This window comes from Parasteatoda tepidariorum, chromosome X2 (assembly GCF_043381705.1).
Source record: "Parasteatoda tepidariorum isolate YZ-2023 chromosome X2, CAS_Ptep_4.0, whole genome shotgun sequence".
NCBI classification, from domain to species: domain Eukaryota; kingdom Metazoa; phylum Arthropoda; class Arachnida; order Araneae; family Theridiidae; genus Parasteatoda; species Parasteatoda tepidariorum.
The window spans coordinates 46,284,573-46,304,971 of NC_092215.1; the positions used below are offsets into that span (position 1 = coordinate 46,284,573).

Genomic DNA, 20,399 nt, shown 5'->3' on the forward strand with positions numbered 1-20,399 from the left:
GAAAATTTTAAAAAGTGATTCTAATAATAACTTACATTATTCAGTTGAATAAATATTTCCTTAGTGGATACCAAATTAACTATTGTCAAAGAAAGTACAATTAGTTTTTTTATTACTAAATATATAGCTTTTAAAAACTAGACGATAACTATTTAATCTCTAGTTAAACTTATAACTATCTCAATATTAATAAATTTTGGGTATTTATCCAGGTTACTCTAGATATCTACCAAAACCATAAAAAACCAGGTATTTCACACTTATACTCATACCCAAGCTCATTTTTAGATTTTATTCTAACAAGAGTAAACTTATATTCTAATTATATTACTTACATCGTTGCTCAGAAAGAGTTGTAAAGCACCTTTTTATAAGCACTAGTAATTATTAGTAGTATTAGAGCAATATCAAGTAATTTTCTGAATTTGATTCAGAATAGATGAAAGTGGTGGGTGTCATTGTCATCCTTTCTACACTCACGGATATAAGAATTTGCAACAAGTCCTTTTATTTCTATCTTTTTTTATGCATGAATAAAAATTAACAATTCTTACAATAAAACTTTAGTACTTTATTCTCAGTAAAGCTTATAAGGAGTAATGCTCAAACCCAAAGCAGGAAAAAAGCATCTAGATGTGTATTGGAGAACTTTGACCACATTTTTGTCAACGTGATGTCAACAAAATATTGTTAGGTAATGCACTGATTTAGTATAACAGTTCATCATTCATATCTTAAATACAAATACTTACAGGTTTATCTGTTTCTTCTTTATTTACTTCATTATTAATGTCACCATTAGGAGCGGTGGTATTCTCAGACTCCATCACTTCATCTTTTTGTTCCCCATTAGCCAGTTTTTCAACTTGTTGTGGAGTTTCTTCAGAATTACCATTTGCAGGTTGTTTTTCTAACATAGTTGCAGAACATATGGAAAATATGCCATGAAGGTTAACACGTGCTTTTATTTTCAACTTAGCACTTTCACCAGTAGGTGAAGGAACCACATTCTTGATCTTGAAAGTAGCTGTTAAAAGTTTTAAAAAGTTATTTAGTAAATTAAAATATAATTTAACAGAATATTTTAATCAAAATCAAAAGAATATTAAAAGCTAAGCCTAAACTTGAACTTATTATGTCAATATTGCTATGTTAATATTGTTATAAATATATATTTAATACATATATTGTTAGGTTAGTATTAAGAGTACTTCGTTAGTTTTTACCAATACATTAATGATTGGATAATTAGCTGTGAAAATAGAAATTGTGATTCAAGATATGGATTTCTACTGAATTTGTATATTATGTACAATGTGTTTTATTTTTAAACATTAACATTCAAAACAATTTTAGACTTGCAAACCAACCTGCTAACTATTCAAAACAACCTGCAATAAAAATGATTTCCTCCTTTTAAATAATCAACAACTTAATTAAACTTTAAATTATCAACAAAATTAACTTTTTTCAGAAAGTAGCAGAAAATTAAATTCTCATAGAAATATAAAACGGTTGCATTTTTAACTTATGCAACTAACTGACTGTAGGAAATGAAGTATGTTTTTTTTTAAAAAATTGCCCACATCGTGGTAAACAAATTTCTTTTTAACTACAATTTAGGTACACTATACATATTAATTTAAAAATGAAGCATATACATTGTTTGAACAAACGCAAAATTAGGGGTGAAAAAACTTACTAGGTCCAACACTGCCAAATGTTTTAACAAGTTGTGGGATATTAATAATAGCTTTGCTTATGTTTTTGCATATGCAACAGTTAAGGTCCTAATAATTGAATAATGAGTCTGGAAACTAATTACTATAAAAGGACTACTGGGAGAGTTGAGAGTTGTCAAAACCATGAACAAAAATATAAGATGCATTTTCACAGATTATAAGTCAGCAGTTTCTTTTTTAAGCAAAACTAATGTAAAAAAACATTAAGAAATACTTACATAATTTATTTGTACCACAAATTGGTATATCCTTGTCTTTGTAGGTTCCCTCAATCAAGAAAGGTTCCTTTCTATAGTAAGTCAAGAGCTTGGAGTATGGAACTTGGTGCCCATAAGGAAATATGTCTAATTGGCTAAAATAATAAAATGCAAATTAATAATCTATTTAAAATTATTTTAAAAAAATATCAAATATTTATGAAAAATAAGCAAAAACAAAATACGAAGATCTTTAACCAGAGTAATTATAAATAAGTAATAGTGTGACTGTCCAGAATACTAAGAAAACTGCAAATTTCGAACATGTTAAAATTTCAGATATTTGAGTTTAAGTTTCAATGATTTAAATTAATTTAAAATGAAATTTATTGTGATGTTCAAATTTTCGTACTGGTCTTAAAAGTTTGACAATTTATTACAAATGTTTTGCTGCACTAATAAGCATAAATTGTTACTTGGGGTGCGATAAATCTAGGGTGCACTGCAAAAAAAAAGCGAATGAGAAGAATAGATTTACAATAGAATCTGTGCAAATTGAAACTCTCAAGAAGTGTTAACTCAAATGTGTGATTCAAAATTTTCAACATTTTTGTAAGGTTTGAAAAAATATGCTTTTTTATTATGTGCAGAAGTTAACGAGGGGCACAAATGGCCTGTAGTTTGAGCGCCCCTACCTTTCAATATTTGTTGAATCAACAAATATATATTTAATACTTTTAAATTAATATATTTTATTTTCAGACATAAAACATGGAAATAAATTATTCAGCTTAAAAAAAAATTTGTAGTAAGTATTTAAAAAGATTAAACCAAAATATTCTGATTTTATTTTAAGATTTCCTTTCCATCCTAATTTTAGACTGAGCTTGTTTCCATCAGATGTAATGCAAAAAAAAAATTTATGCTAAAGATGAAGTTTAAAATATTGATCTCAGAAAACTAATAACTTACAATATCAGTAAAGACTAACCATCTCTTATAATTAATTAATCATAGCTGCTATTATAACAGCTGAACTTTTTCAAATTTTTTATTACTTCAGTCCAAATTATAAAAAATATAAAATCTGATCATTAGATCAAAACCTATTAAAACACTTGTTTTTCGGCAATGTGCATCCAAAATTAATTTAATTTCATCTAATATCCATTTTTTACCAACTTGTCATATTAAGCTTCCTTTCGTCCATTATACTCAATACAGTAAAATCCCACAAAAAATATTCAATTGACAGGCTTATTATTAAACCAACACAGGACATGATAGTTAAAATCAGAAGGCTAAAATCATTGTTTTTACATAAAGAAAAGAAATAAAATAATTTAAAACTTACCATATTTCTGATGTATGCTGATCAGGGAAAGTAATCTGTATGTCATATGGCTGAATATCAGTGATTGAAAAATCTCTCACTTTAAAAGTCGGAGACAGCATTGCACACTAAACCAAATGAGAAAAAAAAATTAGAAAGTAAAGTGAATTCTTGTTTTAGCATTTTAAAAACAATTTTTATTAGTATAGAAAAATTTAAGAGTTAGAAATTTTTGATGCCAAATTCAAAAAAGAGTAACCCAACAATGTCTGTATTCTTATTCAAAAAGAAAACCATGTCTGGCAATAAACAAAAGAAAAAAAATCACTTTTTATAAGTGCGAAATTCTAGCAAAAAACGAATAATAAAAATATATAAACAGGGTTGCCACAGTAAAAAATGAACAAAAATCGTTGCTTTTAGTAGCCTCAAGCATAAAAATAGTCGCCTATAACTATGAAAATAGTTGCCTGAACAGGAACAAAAATAGTAGGCAAATAACTAAAATTATAGCTTAATTATCAAATACTATGATTAGGACAGGGTCATGTCAGAAATTTTAAATCGTGATAGCATATTGGACATCGCGATGTATCGTGATTTAGCATATGTTCAAAAATTACCTATGGGAAATCTTTAATCAATCAAAAATAAATAAAAAGGAATAAATATATTATAAAAGAAAATATTAATTCTAAACATATTCTACTATGACATCAATAGCATTGCTTAATTTTTTTAAATTAAAATAATAAAGATGTCAAAGTAAAAGCTAACCCAAGCTTTATTTCATTTTTCTTAAATTAAAAATGATTTAAGATTTATTGGTTTAAAAATAATACTGTAACAAAATATTTTACATACATGCATTAAAAAAAAAAAAAAAAACAGTGGAAAACAAGCCAAAGAAATGTTCACTTTAGAAAAAAAAAATTTTTTTTTTTAATTATTTGTTGAGAAAAAACCATGCTTTTGAAACATCATTAGACCCTTTTTTATTCAATTATCTAAAATAATAAAAAGTAGTATTAACTAATGGTCAAATTCTGCACTTAATAAATGTAAAAATATTTATACTTTATTATTTTTTTTTTTTTTGGAAAATAAAATCAGCTAAAGATTTATTTGTTTAAAAATGACACTGACTATCTAACAAATTATAAAACAAACAAGTATTGAAAGAATTTTAATAAAAATTTAAAAGAAAGTACTTTTAAATAAAGGTAAGCTGTGTTTTAATTTTTTTATAATTAAAAATGACTGAACATTTATTGGTTTAAAAATAATCAAATTATTATACTTACCTATATTTAATAAATTTAAAAAAGCTAACTTTTTATAAGAAAGTCAAATACAAATTATACCCCCATTAAATTGTATTGCTTAAAATAAAAAACAATAATTGAAAAAACTCAATGAAGAATCTTTTTTTTTTAATTTATATTTTTTTTCCACTGATCTATAGAGTTCAGAACAAAAATTTAAGGTAACAGCGATTGTGCAGCAATCGCAAAGTAACACTAGGTCTACTAAAAATAATTTACTAGAATCGTTATATCCAGACAGGAAAAAAAAATGGTATGAAATAATGCAGAACGAAACGATCGCTAAGAAGCAAAAGGTCTCACTGAAAATAATATACAAGAAACCAGACAGTTATTTCCGACGAAATAAAATGCACAACGATCGCAAATTGAAAATAATCTTAAAAAAACGCAAAATTCCAAAGACAAAAATGGACATAAGAAACTATGCATTGCGCTGATCTTCGCTCAAAACTGGGAGTTCCGATTCAATTCGCTCTTCGTCATCACAAAACTAACATCATCTTTATAGCAAAACGCTATCTACATCTCTACAGCTAGACGAAATCAAAATAGTCTTTGTCAGTGACATCGGCCTACCGATAAATGCGTTAAATCGATATTTCGCAATACATCGATTTATCGCCCAGTCCAAATTATTCTCCAATTAAAAAAAAGTTTTGTACAAATATAAAAAGGTATACATATAAGAAAATAGGTACGTAAATAAAAGTCGAATTACAATAAAATATGAATGTTAATAGAAGGAAAAAAACAATTAAAAATAACAAAACTGCCCCTGGTAGAGAAAAAATAACAAGTACTTTATTAAATCTAATGGAAATTTAAATTTTTGGCTTTTTGGACATAAATGATTGTATAAAAGTTTGCTTTCTTTTATTAACGTTCTGAAAAGTTAACGTTCATTTTTGAGAAAAACCTTCGCTAAGAGTAAAAAAGTCCTAATAGTCGCCTATTCCTGAAAATAGTTGCTTTTTTAGCCTTTTCAGGCAAAAAAAGTCGCCATAGTCGCCCAAGGCCGAAAATAGTAGCAAATAGTCACATTTTAGTAGTCTGTGGCAATCCTGTATAAATAATCAGTGGATAATTGAAGTTAATCATTTAACCAACACAATATTTTTTATAACAAACACAATAAACAATAAAAACCTTATATATTAGCATGGATTAAAAAATTATAAGATAAGCACCGATAAGATTGCAAAACTTCTTCAAACACTAATTTAAAAAGGAAATAAGACAAACTTACACACAGGGAAACTATCAAAATCATCTAACAGCAAAATCTTCACAAATATTTCATAAGTATGCAAACTTCATGAACTTTAATTTACATAAATAGAACTTACTTGCAAAGCACACCCTCTTGCAACTGCTTCATCTTGGTTTAATGATGTGCTTGGCTCTTTACCAAACACTTTAACAATCAAATTTTTAAATGCTGGAATGCGTGAAGAACCTCCAACTATTTGCACGGAATCTATATCTTCTGGTTTTAGTTCTAGAATAAAAAAAGGAAAGTTATGAGTACTATTAAAACAAAGATACTGTTGAACCTGTTTATTTCAAGCTTCTTCATCTCGAAGACCTCTATATCTCAAAATTTCTATCACTAAGATTTTTTTTTCTTTTTTACAAAACCTCTGTTTCTCAAATTTCTGACAATAGAGCACAAATGTTCATGCAACATAACTTTCTTTATCAGCAGATATTGCAGACAGAGAAGAATTTAGTAAACCCACGGGAAATCGGGATGAACAAGTTGGGGGTGTTTCGCGGAATTTCAATCACAAGCCTTGCACCTTCAGAGAGGAATACAATGACTCTTGCAGTAAGTGAGGGTATGATTGATCAGTAGGGCAAAAGATTTGCTTGAGTTAAATCTTTTGCTTTTAAGTACAAGCCATCAGGTAAGCTTGGATGACAAGTGAAATTTTTGGAGATTGGCTTAAATCATTAGACAAATCTATGTAAGTGAGAAGAATTTTTTTTTTTTATATTTATAGACAACTGCACCACACATAACAATATGCCTAACTTGAAAAATGTCACTGTAAAATATGTTAATGCAAACACCATCTCAAATTGCAACCAATGGATCAAGAGACAATAAGGAGCTTTAAAGTGAACTATAGAAAGCAGTTGGTATGCAAACTTGTAGATGCTATAGATGAAAAAGTTCTCTTTCTGAGATAAATGCGTTGGATGCTATCAGAATGACTAATTAATTATCAGGGTGCGTAGCCAAATCTTTGAATCAAAAATAAGCACTTTTTAAAAACTTTTCAAGCACTTCACAAAAATTTTCAAGCACTCAAAAAATTCATATTCAATCAGTGATATCAAAAGCAATACCTTTTTATAATCAGTTTTAGCGTTAACAAAAACCCAAAAAGAAACAGACGTAAATCGAAACAATCATTACTTTCCTAAATCATCGAGTGAATTCAACTTGACCCTGAACTCAGAACAAAAGTACCTGCCCCCCCCCCCCTACGTCAAAAAAGTGTTAGAAGTAAAATAAAATAAACAATAATAAAATTAAAATAAATTAAAAAGAAAAACATTTCATAAGGATCTGATATTCTCCATCCGAATTGGAGCACTCGGGTTTCAAGTGTGCGTGCATGCGCAAGTCATAACGTGGGTACGCCATGAAGTCCACGTGAATGATTACGTAGCAAACAACCCATTTTTCGTGAAGTACATGGGATCCACCAGATATCGACTGAAGGGAGAAAAAAGCACTTTTTAAAAACGCCAGCTGAAAAATTCACCTTTAAAAGCTTTTAAAAACGAAATCCCCCAAAAAGCACCTTTAAGTACTTTTTACAAACGCTACGCACCCTGATTATACCTGGAGAAATGTGTCTCTGAAAATTATCCAAAACATTTTCAAAAAAGCTGGTTTTAAGAATAGCTGTGAAGATGAACAAGGTTTAAAACATCAGTTAAGAAGAAGAAACTGTTTACACTGGAAATGCTATACCAGATTTGCAAGAATGGAATGCAATAAAATCAAGATTTAAAGTTGACATTAATTTCGATGATATTTTACAAGTGGACAACTGCCTGGCATCATGCAACATTGACAGATGCGGAAATCATAGACCATAAAACCTTATTATTAATGTCAAAGGAAGATCAGATGAAGAAGCTGAAGACCACATTGATGAACTAAAAGTGAGGGTATGAGTCAAAAAGCTATAGAGCTCTTACAAATTTTTCTTGAATACCAGGAAAATGTTGGCTATGAAGGATTTGCTGCACTTTTCAACCTTAGAAGAATTATCGAAGCAAAGAAGGCTAGACGTGAAAAATCTTTTGAAACATTATTTTCAGTGTTAAAGGTATGTTAAAAAATTGTTGTGTAAATAGATGTGGTATAATTAATTTACAGACATGTCTGTATTTCACTGCTGAAAACAATTAAAGCACTTTTAATAGAATTTCTTATTAAATTTAATTTTTTAAAGTACTTGTATATCTCAAAACCTCTTTATCTCAAATTTTTCGGCTTCCCTGTGAGATTTGAGATAAACAGATTCAACTGTATAAAGAAAATATAACCATGTTTTATTAAAAATTACAAAATTAAGCTACTTACTAGTATCTTCAAGTAATTTTAACAAAGTAGTTTCTATGTGTTTAAATAGATCCTCCGCTAATTTCTCAAAATCCTCCCTGTAACAAAAAGAAATATTAGAAATGCTTTGTTATTTTGAATTTATAATAATTCAATAAATTTAACACGTTGCTGCACAATTTTAATTTAAAAATCAAGCTTAAAAAAATTTTCTACAATATTCCTTTTTTTTTTTACTGTAATTTGACACAGGTACGCGGCCCCCTGATATTCACCGCACCCGTAGAATTTAACTAAAAAGGAAAAGTTCTTTACCAGAAAGGCCTTACCATCAGATAGATATGTCACACAAAATTTTACTGCATGATCGATTGCAGCGTTAGCACATCTGTTATAAATAACAAGTTACATACAAAATAAATGGCTAAACATTTAAAAATCAATGAAATTATTAAATATACACTAAATTAATACATACGATTTTATTTAAAATCCGAAATCATGTATTGCAATAATTTTTATCATAATCTTTCAAACGTACACAAAATTGCACTGTGCACTCAATTCCAATGCAACACATGACATTAATAAATAGATAAATAGTAACAGAAAATATTCAAATTTTATGTAAATCAAGTACATAATTAATACTATAATTAAAATAAGTTATCAAAATACAATAAATCGAAGAAAAGAATCTTGCTTGGAGTAAAATTGTACCATGTTTACAATCATGACCACATGTTGCTTTATTGTAATTTGATTTGAAATACTTAAATATTATAAATTGAATAATTAAACAGCTGAAAATCTTCACAATTAAAAAAAAAAATTATCAATGATTAAATCAAATAAATCTTGTTTTGCCCAAAATTTTACTACAGAAGACAATCACACGCATCCAGTTTCTTTTTACTAAATTTAAATTTCAAAAATTTTAATCTATCAAACGATAAAACCTTTCAAAATAATTTTTAAAAAATAGATATAAAAATAAACAAATAATTTTGTTTTGTATAAGATGATTGGGAACACATTATTTCTTTTATAATACCCCAGTTATCCATGAATGAAAAGGTTACAGCTAAAAAAAATTTAAAATAAACAATTAATATAGATCTAATAAAGCAGTTCATGCATTCCACTTTTATCCACATGCTCATCATGTTGCATCATTTTACTCAAACATCTCTAAATTGTCAAAATCGTATATTTTCGAGAGTACATTAGTTTACACACAAAGAAACTTATAAAATGAAATATTAATTTTAACAAATTTAACGAAGCAAAACTAAACAGGAGGACTTCAGTTAAGTTGTCGAAACATAACTCAGAAATCGATCCAAATTGTCAGCACTTCACCTTAATCTTTATCAATCAACTAGAATTAAATATTACTAAAAATTTTTTTATAAATTTCGAAAAGTGCTTTAGAAATAAACACTTCAGGAAATAAAAAAGATTTAGAAGAACTGCAAAGAGCTTAAGTCCTAGACATCTGATTTTTAATGCAAATTGCTTTATTATAACTCAATTTTTACTTCTTTTCTTTTGAAAAAATAAAAAACAATAAACTAATTAATAGATTGTCAACATAAACTTTGAAAACTTGATAAATACCTTTTCATTCTCCCAGTAACATCAATATCATTCATAAAACACTCAATATTCAAAGGGAGCTCAAGAGAATTAGCACTCATTTGCTTTTTAAGTTTCTCAGACTCTTGCATCAGCCTCATAACTGCTCTTTTGTTACTCATAACATCCAGTTTATACTTCTTTTTAAATTCTTCAACAAAATGTCTTACTATAACATTGTCAAAATCTCTCCCACCAAGATCTCTCTTCCAAGATGCACCCAAAACCTATAAAACAAATAAGATGCATTTTATAATGAGTTAAAGGAAAAGAAAACCTATCATCCAGATTAAATTCTAGTCTAATGATTTGATTACCATATACAGTAGAGAACCATTATCCAGTATCCAGATAACCGGGAAAAATTTTAATTGGTTTTCCCCGTCATTTTAAACTAGAACGATTATGAAAAAAAGCAGAAATTTTTCTCCCCGTTTACCCAGAGAATCTTCTTTCTCAGAGAATCTTCATTTTTCCGTTTGATTTACGAGGGGGGTGGGGAAAATGCATTGTATGCATATCAGTGAACAGAAGATGAAAGAGAAAAATATATTTATCTATTTGACATCGATTAATAAAAATAAAATCTTTTTCTTTTGAATAAATTCTCATTCTTTGGAAGTGTGGTATCATATGCAAGTTTTTATTGATGTGGAATCACATCTGCTGTAATTAATTATCTTGTTTTTATCAACAAAAAAAAAAAAAAAAAAAAAAAAAAAAAAANAAAAAAAAGGAGAATTGTTTATTAATTTAAACATAGGATTATTTTATGAAGCAGATTGCATTTTTGTTTTTCTGATTCCACAACGTTTGATATTTCTTTCTTTTCACTATAAATTTCGCACTCAATAAATTATTTTTATTCATAAATTTTATCATTAGGTTTTTTTTAAAAATTCTGTTGATCTAGCCTTGTTCCGGGTTTTAATATTTATGCTAGTGCCTTTTTTAACTATCGCTTCGGTTCGATAATTTTCTAGTGTTTTTATTTAGATTAATAAGTTTTCCTTTTATTTTATCGTTTCCCCAATATAGTTAGGTATGAAATATATTGCGTTATTTAACCATTGGTTTTGTTTATATTAGTTAATTTAGGAATTGTAATTATTTTTAAAAAATAAATACGGGAATTTTGTATTTTTTAAACTTGTTTTTCTTGTCTAAACTTGCAATTTTTTTTATTCTTTTAGATGTTATTTTTCTACCATTTTTTTTTAAGTTGGGAGTACCTTTCTTTTTTCTTTTACTTTATGCATTACACTTTTTCCTTGTAATTCGGGTTCAAAGAAACATTGATTAATGACACTTTTTGGTCGATCCAGAAAACCGGGAAATTCGGACATCTTGGATAGCGATGGTCCCGAGCATCCCGGATAATTGGTTCTCTACTGTATTTAGATACTATCTTAATGGTTCAAAGAACTCACTTTAAAAATGCTAATTAGTGATACTAATGAATTAAGGAATTCAAAATTATGAAAATACAAAAACAGATTCTCTACATAAATACCTGATCCATGGCGGAATTAAGGATAAAAATGCAGGAGATAGCCATTATTAGAATAATTAGATTTTTATAGTAGCCAAGAGAGTGGACAATAATTAGGTTACGTTAGGTAATCACTGCATTAAAAGTAAATTAAACAAATTAACATGTCATATTGTTTTTTTAAAAAAAAAGAATATGAATAGTAAGCACTGAGCAAGGAAAGACATTGGGATTTAAAAGAAATTGTGTGCTAATGTCATAAAAATATTAAACAAATTTTGTGTGATTAAAATTTAAAATGAAATGATCTAAAAAAGAAAACATTTCTAGAACAAACTATTAAATTTCTGCAATTTTGAAACTGATTTTTTTTACAATATAAGTTTGAAATTTTAGCAAAATCCAATTATTATGGAATATTTTTTACTCTCAAAGGAAAAAAAAAATCAGGAGTGTTTCTTCCCCTTCCAAAATGAGAGAAAGGCATCTTTGGAAAATAATTCTGCAAAAATGAAAAAAAAAAAAAAACATCTTCCGAAAAATTTTGCAGATAAGAAAACCTAACTTATTTGCTTCCCAAATGAAAAATCTTTCTGCAAGAGCTCTAGTGTTGTGGCGATTCACTCCACGGGGTACTGACATCATTGGGTTTATGACAATGTGAGCAATTGACGCAAAACGTCAAAATACATCAATTTGAAAATGTTTGAAAAGTCTAACTAGACTGATTTTTAAATCAGTCGAAAAACGATTACGATGACCAAAACATTAAAAAAAATGACTAAAACAGACTTCCGCTTCAAAAAAAAAAACTATCTTGTTGAAAAAGAGTTCTCTTTGGAAGCCCTATAAATATTTCAATTGCTCGCTTTCGTAACTCATTTACAAATGAACATCTCAAAGAGTGACAGCACTTCTAATCCATAACACTTCCTTACCTGTGACAATTTTTTTTTTAAAAAACGGTTGGTTTAGATTTTTAGAGTATAATTGTTGCAGGAAAAAGACATGATTACACTTTGTCCTACACATACTTATCACAGCATTTTCTAAAGATTCGTATAAGGTTGCGATAATATTGAACTTAAAGTAAATATCTCTTATTAACAACAAATGTGCATAGTATTAAAAAAAGGTTTAGGAAGAGCAGAATTTACAAAGAATTTAAAATTTATAAATTACCTTAAGTTTTCCTTTGGTAATTGCACATGCACTAGCTTGTAATGATGATTGACCAAAATCAACAAAAACTACATTTCTAGCTTTATCATCAGTTAAATCAGTCAAATAAAACCCATAAGCCAATGCAACTGAAATGAAGAAAAAAGTCATTTACCACAGTCAAAACTAAAAATTACTTAATAAAATATATTAATGTAATTTCATACAAGGAAAATAAAAATCAAAATTAAAATGCTACAACTAAGGCTTTAAAATTCTTAAAAAAGATTATTACAATAACTTAGAATGTTTATGTTACAATATTGGTATGATGTAATTCATTCTAATTTCTTTCAGTCTAAATGTTCAACCCCACATCATATAGCATTACATTACTTTCCTATCTGGAGAAAACCTGTTTTTGGATCAGGAACGCATGATGAAGATCCGAAAAACTCAGGACTAAAGTTCAGAGGTTAAACGTTGGTTGCAGAAGCATATTCGAACCATAAAAACATTTACACTTACAAGTACATTGATGGTTCTTGCATTGAAATTGAAAATTTTACAGAAAAAAAAAACTTAACAATTTTTTTGATAAAATATTTTAGGTTCCTTCATAAAATTTCAAGAGTTTACAGAGAGTGAAGAAAGTGCATAAAAATTCTTAAATAATTCAGAGTGATATGCTAATCCACACACAACTTTTGGGAGACAGCTTCGTTTCAATTATCGAAAAATTTAAATCTGCCATTGATGTGGTAAGACATCTAGTGGTAATGTAGCGGTACCACTGAAAAAATAAATCCATTTGTTTGAATTAAAACCTTATTAAAGAAATATACACTGTAAACAACTTCTACAAATTACTCTTTTCAAAGGTAAATATATAGTGCATATAGTACATTTTCATTCTAACTACATATCTGTCAACCCAGATTTCTTACACAGGGGCGTAGCCAAATTTTTCAATAAAAAATGAGCACCTTCTAAACACTTTAAAAAATATAATTAGGCATGGTTGGCAAGATTTGACAATTGATGGTTTTAACCATGTCAAGAAAAATAAATAAAATAAACTTTAGACAATTGTAAAAAACCCAAAATTTTGGCATAAGGATAATTATTAGCCATTATAAATATTAAGTATTTTTATATTAGCATACATGTAAAAATTACAAATGTTCGATCAACACTATGTTCTTGTATTATTTTAACATAGAACTCTTTGTTTTGAAAATTACTGTCAATTTGGCGTAGAAAATACTAAATAATTCCAAATAAAAATGTGTCAAATTGCAATTCATCCAATCCCATAATTTGTTTAATTTTTAAAAATAAAAATGCGAAATCTTTATCAGAATCTTATAAAAAAAAACACTTAATCATTTTATTCTTTATAAGTTAAATCAGTTTTCATTTATTTCGATTTTAACTCCTCTTTAATCAATATTGGTTCACTGAGGGCCCAAGTTATTTTGCAGCTAGATAAGCATTAAATGTAGAAGTAAATTTCAGTTCCAATTAATGATAGATAATAATTATATCGTTTGAAGTAGTCTCCGTTTTTACTATCTATGCTACTTAAACATTATTTTAATCAGGGCCCATGCAAATGTATTAGGATCCCGACCTCATGTGTTCTGAAAGGTGTTTGGTTTAAGGGGTGCTTTGTTCAGAACAGTTCTGAACAAGTGGAATAAACGTCGAAAAGAATGAAGAATAGTGAAATTCAAATTTTTTTAAAAAATGGTAGATATTTGTGCATTTGGAAATTGGTTTAAAGAGTGCACAGATTTCTTGTGTTAACTATTTTATAATGAGAGAAAAGGAAAAAACATGTGAGTTTCTCTTGCTGTAGGGAAAACACTGACAGGGTTTTAAAAATATCGGAATTCGCAAAACAATGTGAAAATACCCAGAATAATGATTAATAACTGTAACTATAAGACCGAAAATTTAATTTCAAAAAAATTACATAAAAAGGCATAACAATATCATCCCAGTAAAGAGTAATTTAACACGCCATGGGGGTCACCAGTGATAAGCACTGAGTTTGCTCGTAGCGCCACGGGGGTCGCCACACAATTTGAGAAATTTTTAATGCTTTTAATTTTTTATATTATTATTACTAAAATGGTATGAAGAAATTAATGCAATACATGCTGAGAAATTCATTTTGGTCAGACGGGTAAGCCATGTTAAATTAGCGTGGCATTCAATGTTTTAAAAAGGGAGAAGAAAAATCCTTACACCTAAGAATTCTAAAAGCAAATATACTTAAAAATTCTTACCTGCAGTAGTTTCATTAAGGAGTCTTAATGCATTTAAACCAGCAATTTGTGCAGAATCCAGCAACATCCGTCTTTCCCAATCAGTGAAGTAAACTGGTACCTATAGAAAAGTATCAAGAAATTAAAAATTTAGATTTTCTAACAATATAGAATGCATGTAGTAATAAATATTAAACCTTGTTTTAATATATATTGCAACAAGACAAAGCAAATGTTTTTCAATATATTTTTGTATTTTATGCCCTCACATTGGACTACACCATAGGTTCCCAAAGTGGTCCAGGTGGACCCCCAGGGGTCCATAAGAGACAACACAGGGGTCCACGCAGACGTGAAAAAGGAAACAGGNACCTCCCTCCGTCCCCATGTTCTAAACAACTGCATTTTCACGAAGGGGGGCGTTGAAATGTTTTTTGCTCCTTAAGGGGGCGGCAACGTTAAAAAGGTTGAGAATCTATGGCTTAGAGCATAGGTTCCCAAAGTGGTCCAGGCGGACCCCCAGGGGTCCATAAGAGACAACACGGGGGTCCACGCAGACGTGAAAAGGAAACAGGGATTCACAAGTTGTAAGTGGGGGTCCACGAAAAATTTTGGCTTAGTTCAAACACAGAATTGAATCGAACAATAGATAACAGTACAAGCGTACACCACATGTCGAGACTTGCAAAGCCCGCTTGTATTTAACTACCCTACATGATGACTTCAAAAATAGATTTGAAGATATTCTGACGATGGAAATACCACCATGGATCATAACCCCACTTGATGAAACGGAAGAGGCGAATGTGGTATTACAAGAGGAGCTACTTGAGCTCAGCACCAACGAGGAATTGAAGGTGCAATTTAAAAAAGGCTATCAAACATTTTGGCTGCAGGCAGAAATCCCCGAAAAATATCCTGGGCTGTGGAAAATTGGGAGAAAATTTTTGATAGCGTTTCGCTCGTCATATGTTGTCGAAAGAAGTTTTAGTGCTGTTATAAACCTGTTAACAAAAAAAAAAAGAAGCAGATTGAACATCACAGAACGGGGAGATTTGAGATTACTTCTTACAAAACTGAAGCCAAATATTGATAATTTGCTGCCAATTCATGAAGTACGTCCGTCTCATTAAAAGTATGACTATTTTTTATCGTTGATTTACATTTCCGAGTTCATTGTTGATTTTTTGTCAATTGTTGATTGTTTGTAATAATGTTTATAATTTTGTATAATCAACAGTATTATTTTAATAAATAGGACACAAGAAAATGTGCTACTTTTTTTTCTTCTTAACACCCCCAATTTAGGATATTTTTTAGGAGTCTCGGGAATACAGTAGAAATATATCAGCAGGGGGTCTACCGAATAGTAAAACTTCGAAACTGGTCTACGAGAAAAAAAAGTTTGGGAACCTCTGGCTTAGAGCAACGTAATTCAACCTCTTTTTTTTGTTGCGGCACACTTTTAACGATTTCGGAATTTGACGGCACACAATGAAAAAAAATTAGATTAAAAATTGTTTACTTACCTATAATACACTGTGTTAAATAGTTTGTGATAATAATATGTACTACAAAAGCACGTTTATTAAGGGATTAATTATTTCTTTCGAATGATTTTTTATTAGTAAGTAACAGTTATTTATTTTTTCCTTCTTTTTGCTAGTTATTAATTGTTAGCTTGTTTTCTATAGTTATTAACTGTTATTTTTTGTGATTTCTTGTTAACTAGTTTTTCTTGCTAAGTAATTTTTAGCTTATTTTCTTGTTAGTTATCCTTTCCTAATTTTTTTATATATTTGGTTTTTTTAAGTTATCCTTTGCTAATTTGTTTATATTGCATAGCTTACTTTAATGATTAACTTATATTTTCATTTGTAAGTTAATATTTGTAAGTTACATTCCCTACTTATATCAACATTTTTTTAAAACTGTGTGTCAAAGACAATTTAACTATTTCATCTTATTTTAAGATTGTCTGAGACAAGGCAATCGCAGACAAAGATGTTCACATGGTTAAAGCGTAGAAAAATTATAAAAAGTATATATATACTTTTTATGAACATTTCAAGCACATTTTAAGAATTTGGCAGCACAAAAAAGAGCCGCGGCACTGCGGTTGAGAATCACTGGCTTAGAGAATCGACACACGGATTAAAAAAGGGCATGCTGCATTAGACACTGTTTTGTAAAACTGTCAATATTCAAGCGGCAATGCTGTATATTTGATTAAATAATTAATTCTTTAACAACAAAAAATACTATAAGAAAAAGCTTATCGGTTCAGTTTTAATTGTATTTCTTAATATTCAATTTTACTTCTATGTATTAAAGAACATTCTCTTATACTAATGTGAATACACAAAAAGTATTGAAGTTGAAAATAAGATTTATTTTTAAAATTTAGATCTGATATTGATTACTTATGATTGCATATACTTAGAAGTATAATTNCGAGGAACTAACTGAAGGTGCAATTTAAAAAAGGCTATCAAACATTTTGGCTGCAGGCAGAAATCCCCGAAAAATATCCTGGGCTGTGGAAAATTGGGAGAAAATTTTTGATAGCGTTTTGCTCGTCATATGTTGTCGAAAGAAGTTTTGTGCCGTTATAAACCTGTTAACAAAAAAAAAAGAAGCAGATTGAACATCACAGAACGGGGAGATTTGAGATTACTTCTTACAAAACTGAAGCCAAATATTGATAATTTGCTGCCAATTCATGAAGTACGTCCGTCACATTAAAAGTATGACTATTTTTTATCGTTGATTTACATTTCCGAGTTCAATGTTGATTTTTTGTCAATTGTTGATTGTTTGTAATAATGTTTATAATTTTGTATAATCACAAGTATTATTTTAATAAATAGGACACAAGAAAATGTGCTACTTTTTTTCTTCTTAACACCCCCAATTTAGGATGATATTTTTTAGGAGTCTCGGGAATACAGTAGAAATATATCAGCAGGGGGTCTACCGAATAGTAAAACTTCGAAACTGGTCTACGAGAAAAAAAAGTTTGGGAACCTCTGGACTACACAAATGAGAAAAGTTTTCTGCAACTAAAAGTGCAACTAAACTTAAAATCTAACTAGATTGTAAAAACGAACTTTATACTTACAGATATAACACAGTCCTGAATTTTAATCTTCAGGTTGGTCTCTGATATTTCTTTTAATTTTGTAAGCATCATTCCCATAATTTGAGGAACACTGAATACTGTTTTCTCTTTGAGATAATTTACCTGAAAATAAAATTGATACAGACTTAAACAAAGATACCAACTACTCTGTGTTCTGGATTCTGCAAAATATTTTATACAAAGTAGAGAATCATAAACCAGAGGCAATTGTGAGCCCAACTCAAAAATCATGAAAACTTCTTGAGTGAAATCATTAACTGTGCATTTCAAAAAATTAATGTCTTTGCAAATTGAAATCATTGATACTTCCAAAACATGAAATTCTAAATAAATTCTATGCAGCATAATTTAAATGAATAATTATATATAAATTTACTTTTATCACTAATCACATTATTAAACACATAACTACCATTTTCCTTTAAAAAAAAAGTTAGTTTGAATTCAAAAATTTAAACAAAGTTATTTTATTTTTATCTCAATATTTCTTAGCTTACTAAAAATATTTTTAAAATTTTACACATACCTAAGAAAGACCTGGAGAAACTTTCTTTTTCGGGTTAATGTTACAGATCACGAATGAATTAATCTTGAAAATAAACTTATTTTCTCTCCCCTTATAAACCAATAAAATTAAAATAGACTATGTTTTTAAGTTAAACTGTTGAAAATGAAGTTCTGAAGTAACTACTGGAAAAAATATTTACAAAAAAGATAGTTGCAAAATAAAATTCCAAGCACTTTTTCAAACAAAAACGCAATAAACAATTAAAATACACAATACATAAGCATTGATTAAAATATTAATTATAGGAAAATAAAATTTTAATAAAATATTACAATAAAAATAAATTATTTTTAAAAAAACATTAAAAAAGACTTTCTTATAACACCAAATATCAAATCACCCTAAAAAGAAACTAACAAATCAACTGACAAGCAAAAAATAAATAAATAAATAAAAGATAAAATTGCAGTATTTTAGTCTTAGCTAGAAAATAAAATAAATTATCCAAAAAAATGGAACAAAGCTGAAAGATTAAAAAATAAATAAATGGGGAACTTATTCATAAAGTAAATAAAAAAACAACTTTTCAAAAACTAAATGATTCTAAAAAAGTATATAGTAAAAACAATTAATTTAATAAAAATACTACGTAATAATCTGTATTGAATCAATCAGTCTTAATCAACTCATAAACATTTGTAAGAAAAGGAAAAAAAATGAAAAAAATATATAAAAATGATATAAGATTTTTCCATTATAAATAAAACTAACTATAAAAAAGATGTATAAATAGATTAAAAAATACATATTAGGACGGTAATACAACGAAATTTATATTTAATAACTACAAAAATAAAAATAAAAACTTAAATGATAAATACTAAACCAACACAAAAATTAACAATAAAAGAAGAGCTAACATAAACATTAAATCCCGAGAGGCCGAGATATAGTGAAATTAACTGAATTAAAAAAAAAAAAAAAAAAAAATCTTTATCCTAAAATCCATGAACAGCTAATTTATTGAATACGAAGTTTTGAACGGAGAAACTAAAAACAGAGGAATTCAATTTTATAACAAGAGAAAGCTGCAATCTGCTTTATAAAATAATCGTCTGATTTTGGTAATAAATTATAGTCTACGTTTATTAATAAACAATCGTCTGCTTTTGTTTCTTTATAAAAGCAGACAACCTTTAAGAAAAGCAGATGTGATTCCACATTATGCAAAACTTGCTAATGATACCGCGCACCTTTGAGGAATCAGATTTATTCAATTAAAAAGTTCTTTCAAATAAACGTAGCCGATGAAAAAACATTAGTTCGTAATGATTATTGTATTATCCGAAATTATAAAATAATAATTTGTCATATAAATGGATTGCGAAACAATAGATTTTAAAACACCTAACTTATGTCAATCCTCTCAGAGCAGAATTTTTGAGTTAACTCCGACATTCAACTGACTACACTCCAAAAACGCTTAAGAATAATAGAAGAATCTTAAGGATGCACCTAATGAAAAATTTCGTTCTTTTTCCCGGTCCGAAATATTTTTCTTTAATATCATCCTATTTCGCAAGGGCAAATTACGGTATCCCGAAAATAACGTTGTAAGTAAAATTACGTTTTTTAATGAAAATTCCATTACTTTTTTTTTAAAACCTAGTTTCTCTGATTTAAAAAAAAAACACGGACAAACGAACCATGTCATTATCAGAAATAAAATACTACTGAAGTTACAAATTATTAAAATGTAAATAAATAAAATTAATAGGAAAGATTTATTTGCGACCGCAACCCTTTTTATTGTATTTAAATAAACATATATATTGTATTTAAAAGAACCGAAATAAAAATTCGGGAGCGATCTTACAAAAGCAGAGTTAGAATAGCGATAGCAATGACATTAAAAATAAATGAATAAATAAAAAAAGCTGAAAAATATTAAATGAAAAAAGTTTCGTACTTAAATTAATCTATCTAATATTACAATGAGTTG

At 28.3% G+C, this 20,399-nt stretch overlaps 1 protein-coding gene across 1 annotated transcript in view; it reads right to left on the reverse strand.

Moving 5' to 3' along the window:
• LOC107438136 (heat shock 70 kDa protein 4) overlaps positions 1-20,399 on the reverse strand; it is a 39,554-nt gene that overhangs the window by 11,648 nt on the left and 7,507 nt on the right. Inside the window, exons 3-11 of the mRNA XM_016050336.4 lie at positions 17,869-17,991; positions 14,769-14,868; positions 12,496-12,623; positions 9,804-10,048; positions 8,205-8,281; positions 5,947-6,098; positions 3,294-3,400; positions 1,961-2,094; positions 753-1,027 (exon numbers count right to left, since the gene is read on the reverse strand). Of these exons, the coding sequence (XP_015905822.1) occupies positions 753-1,027; positions 1,961-2,094; positions 3,294-3,400; positions 5,947-6,098; positions 8,205-8,281; positions 9,804-10,048; positions 12,496-12,623; positions 14,769-14,868; positions 17,869-17,991 (1,341 nt within the window). The remainder of the gene's footprint in view (positions 1-752; positions 1,028-1,960; positions 2,095-3,293; positions 3,401-5,946; positions 6,099-8,204; positions 8,282-9,803; positions 10,049-12,495; positions 12,624-14,768; positions 14,869-17,868; positions 17,992-20,399) is intronic.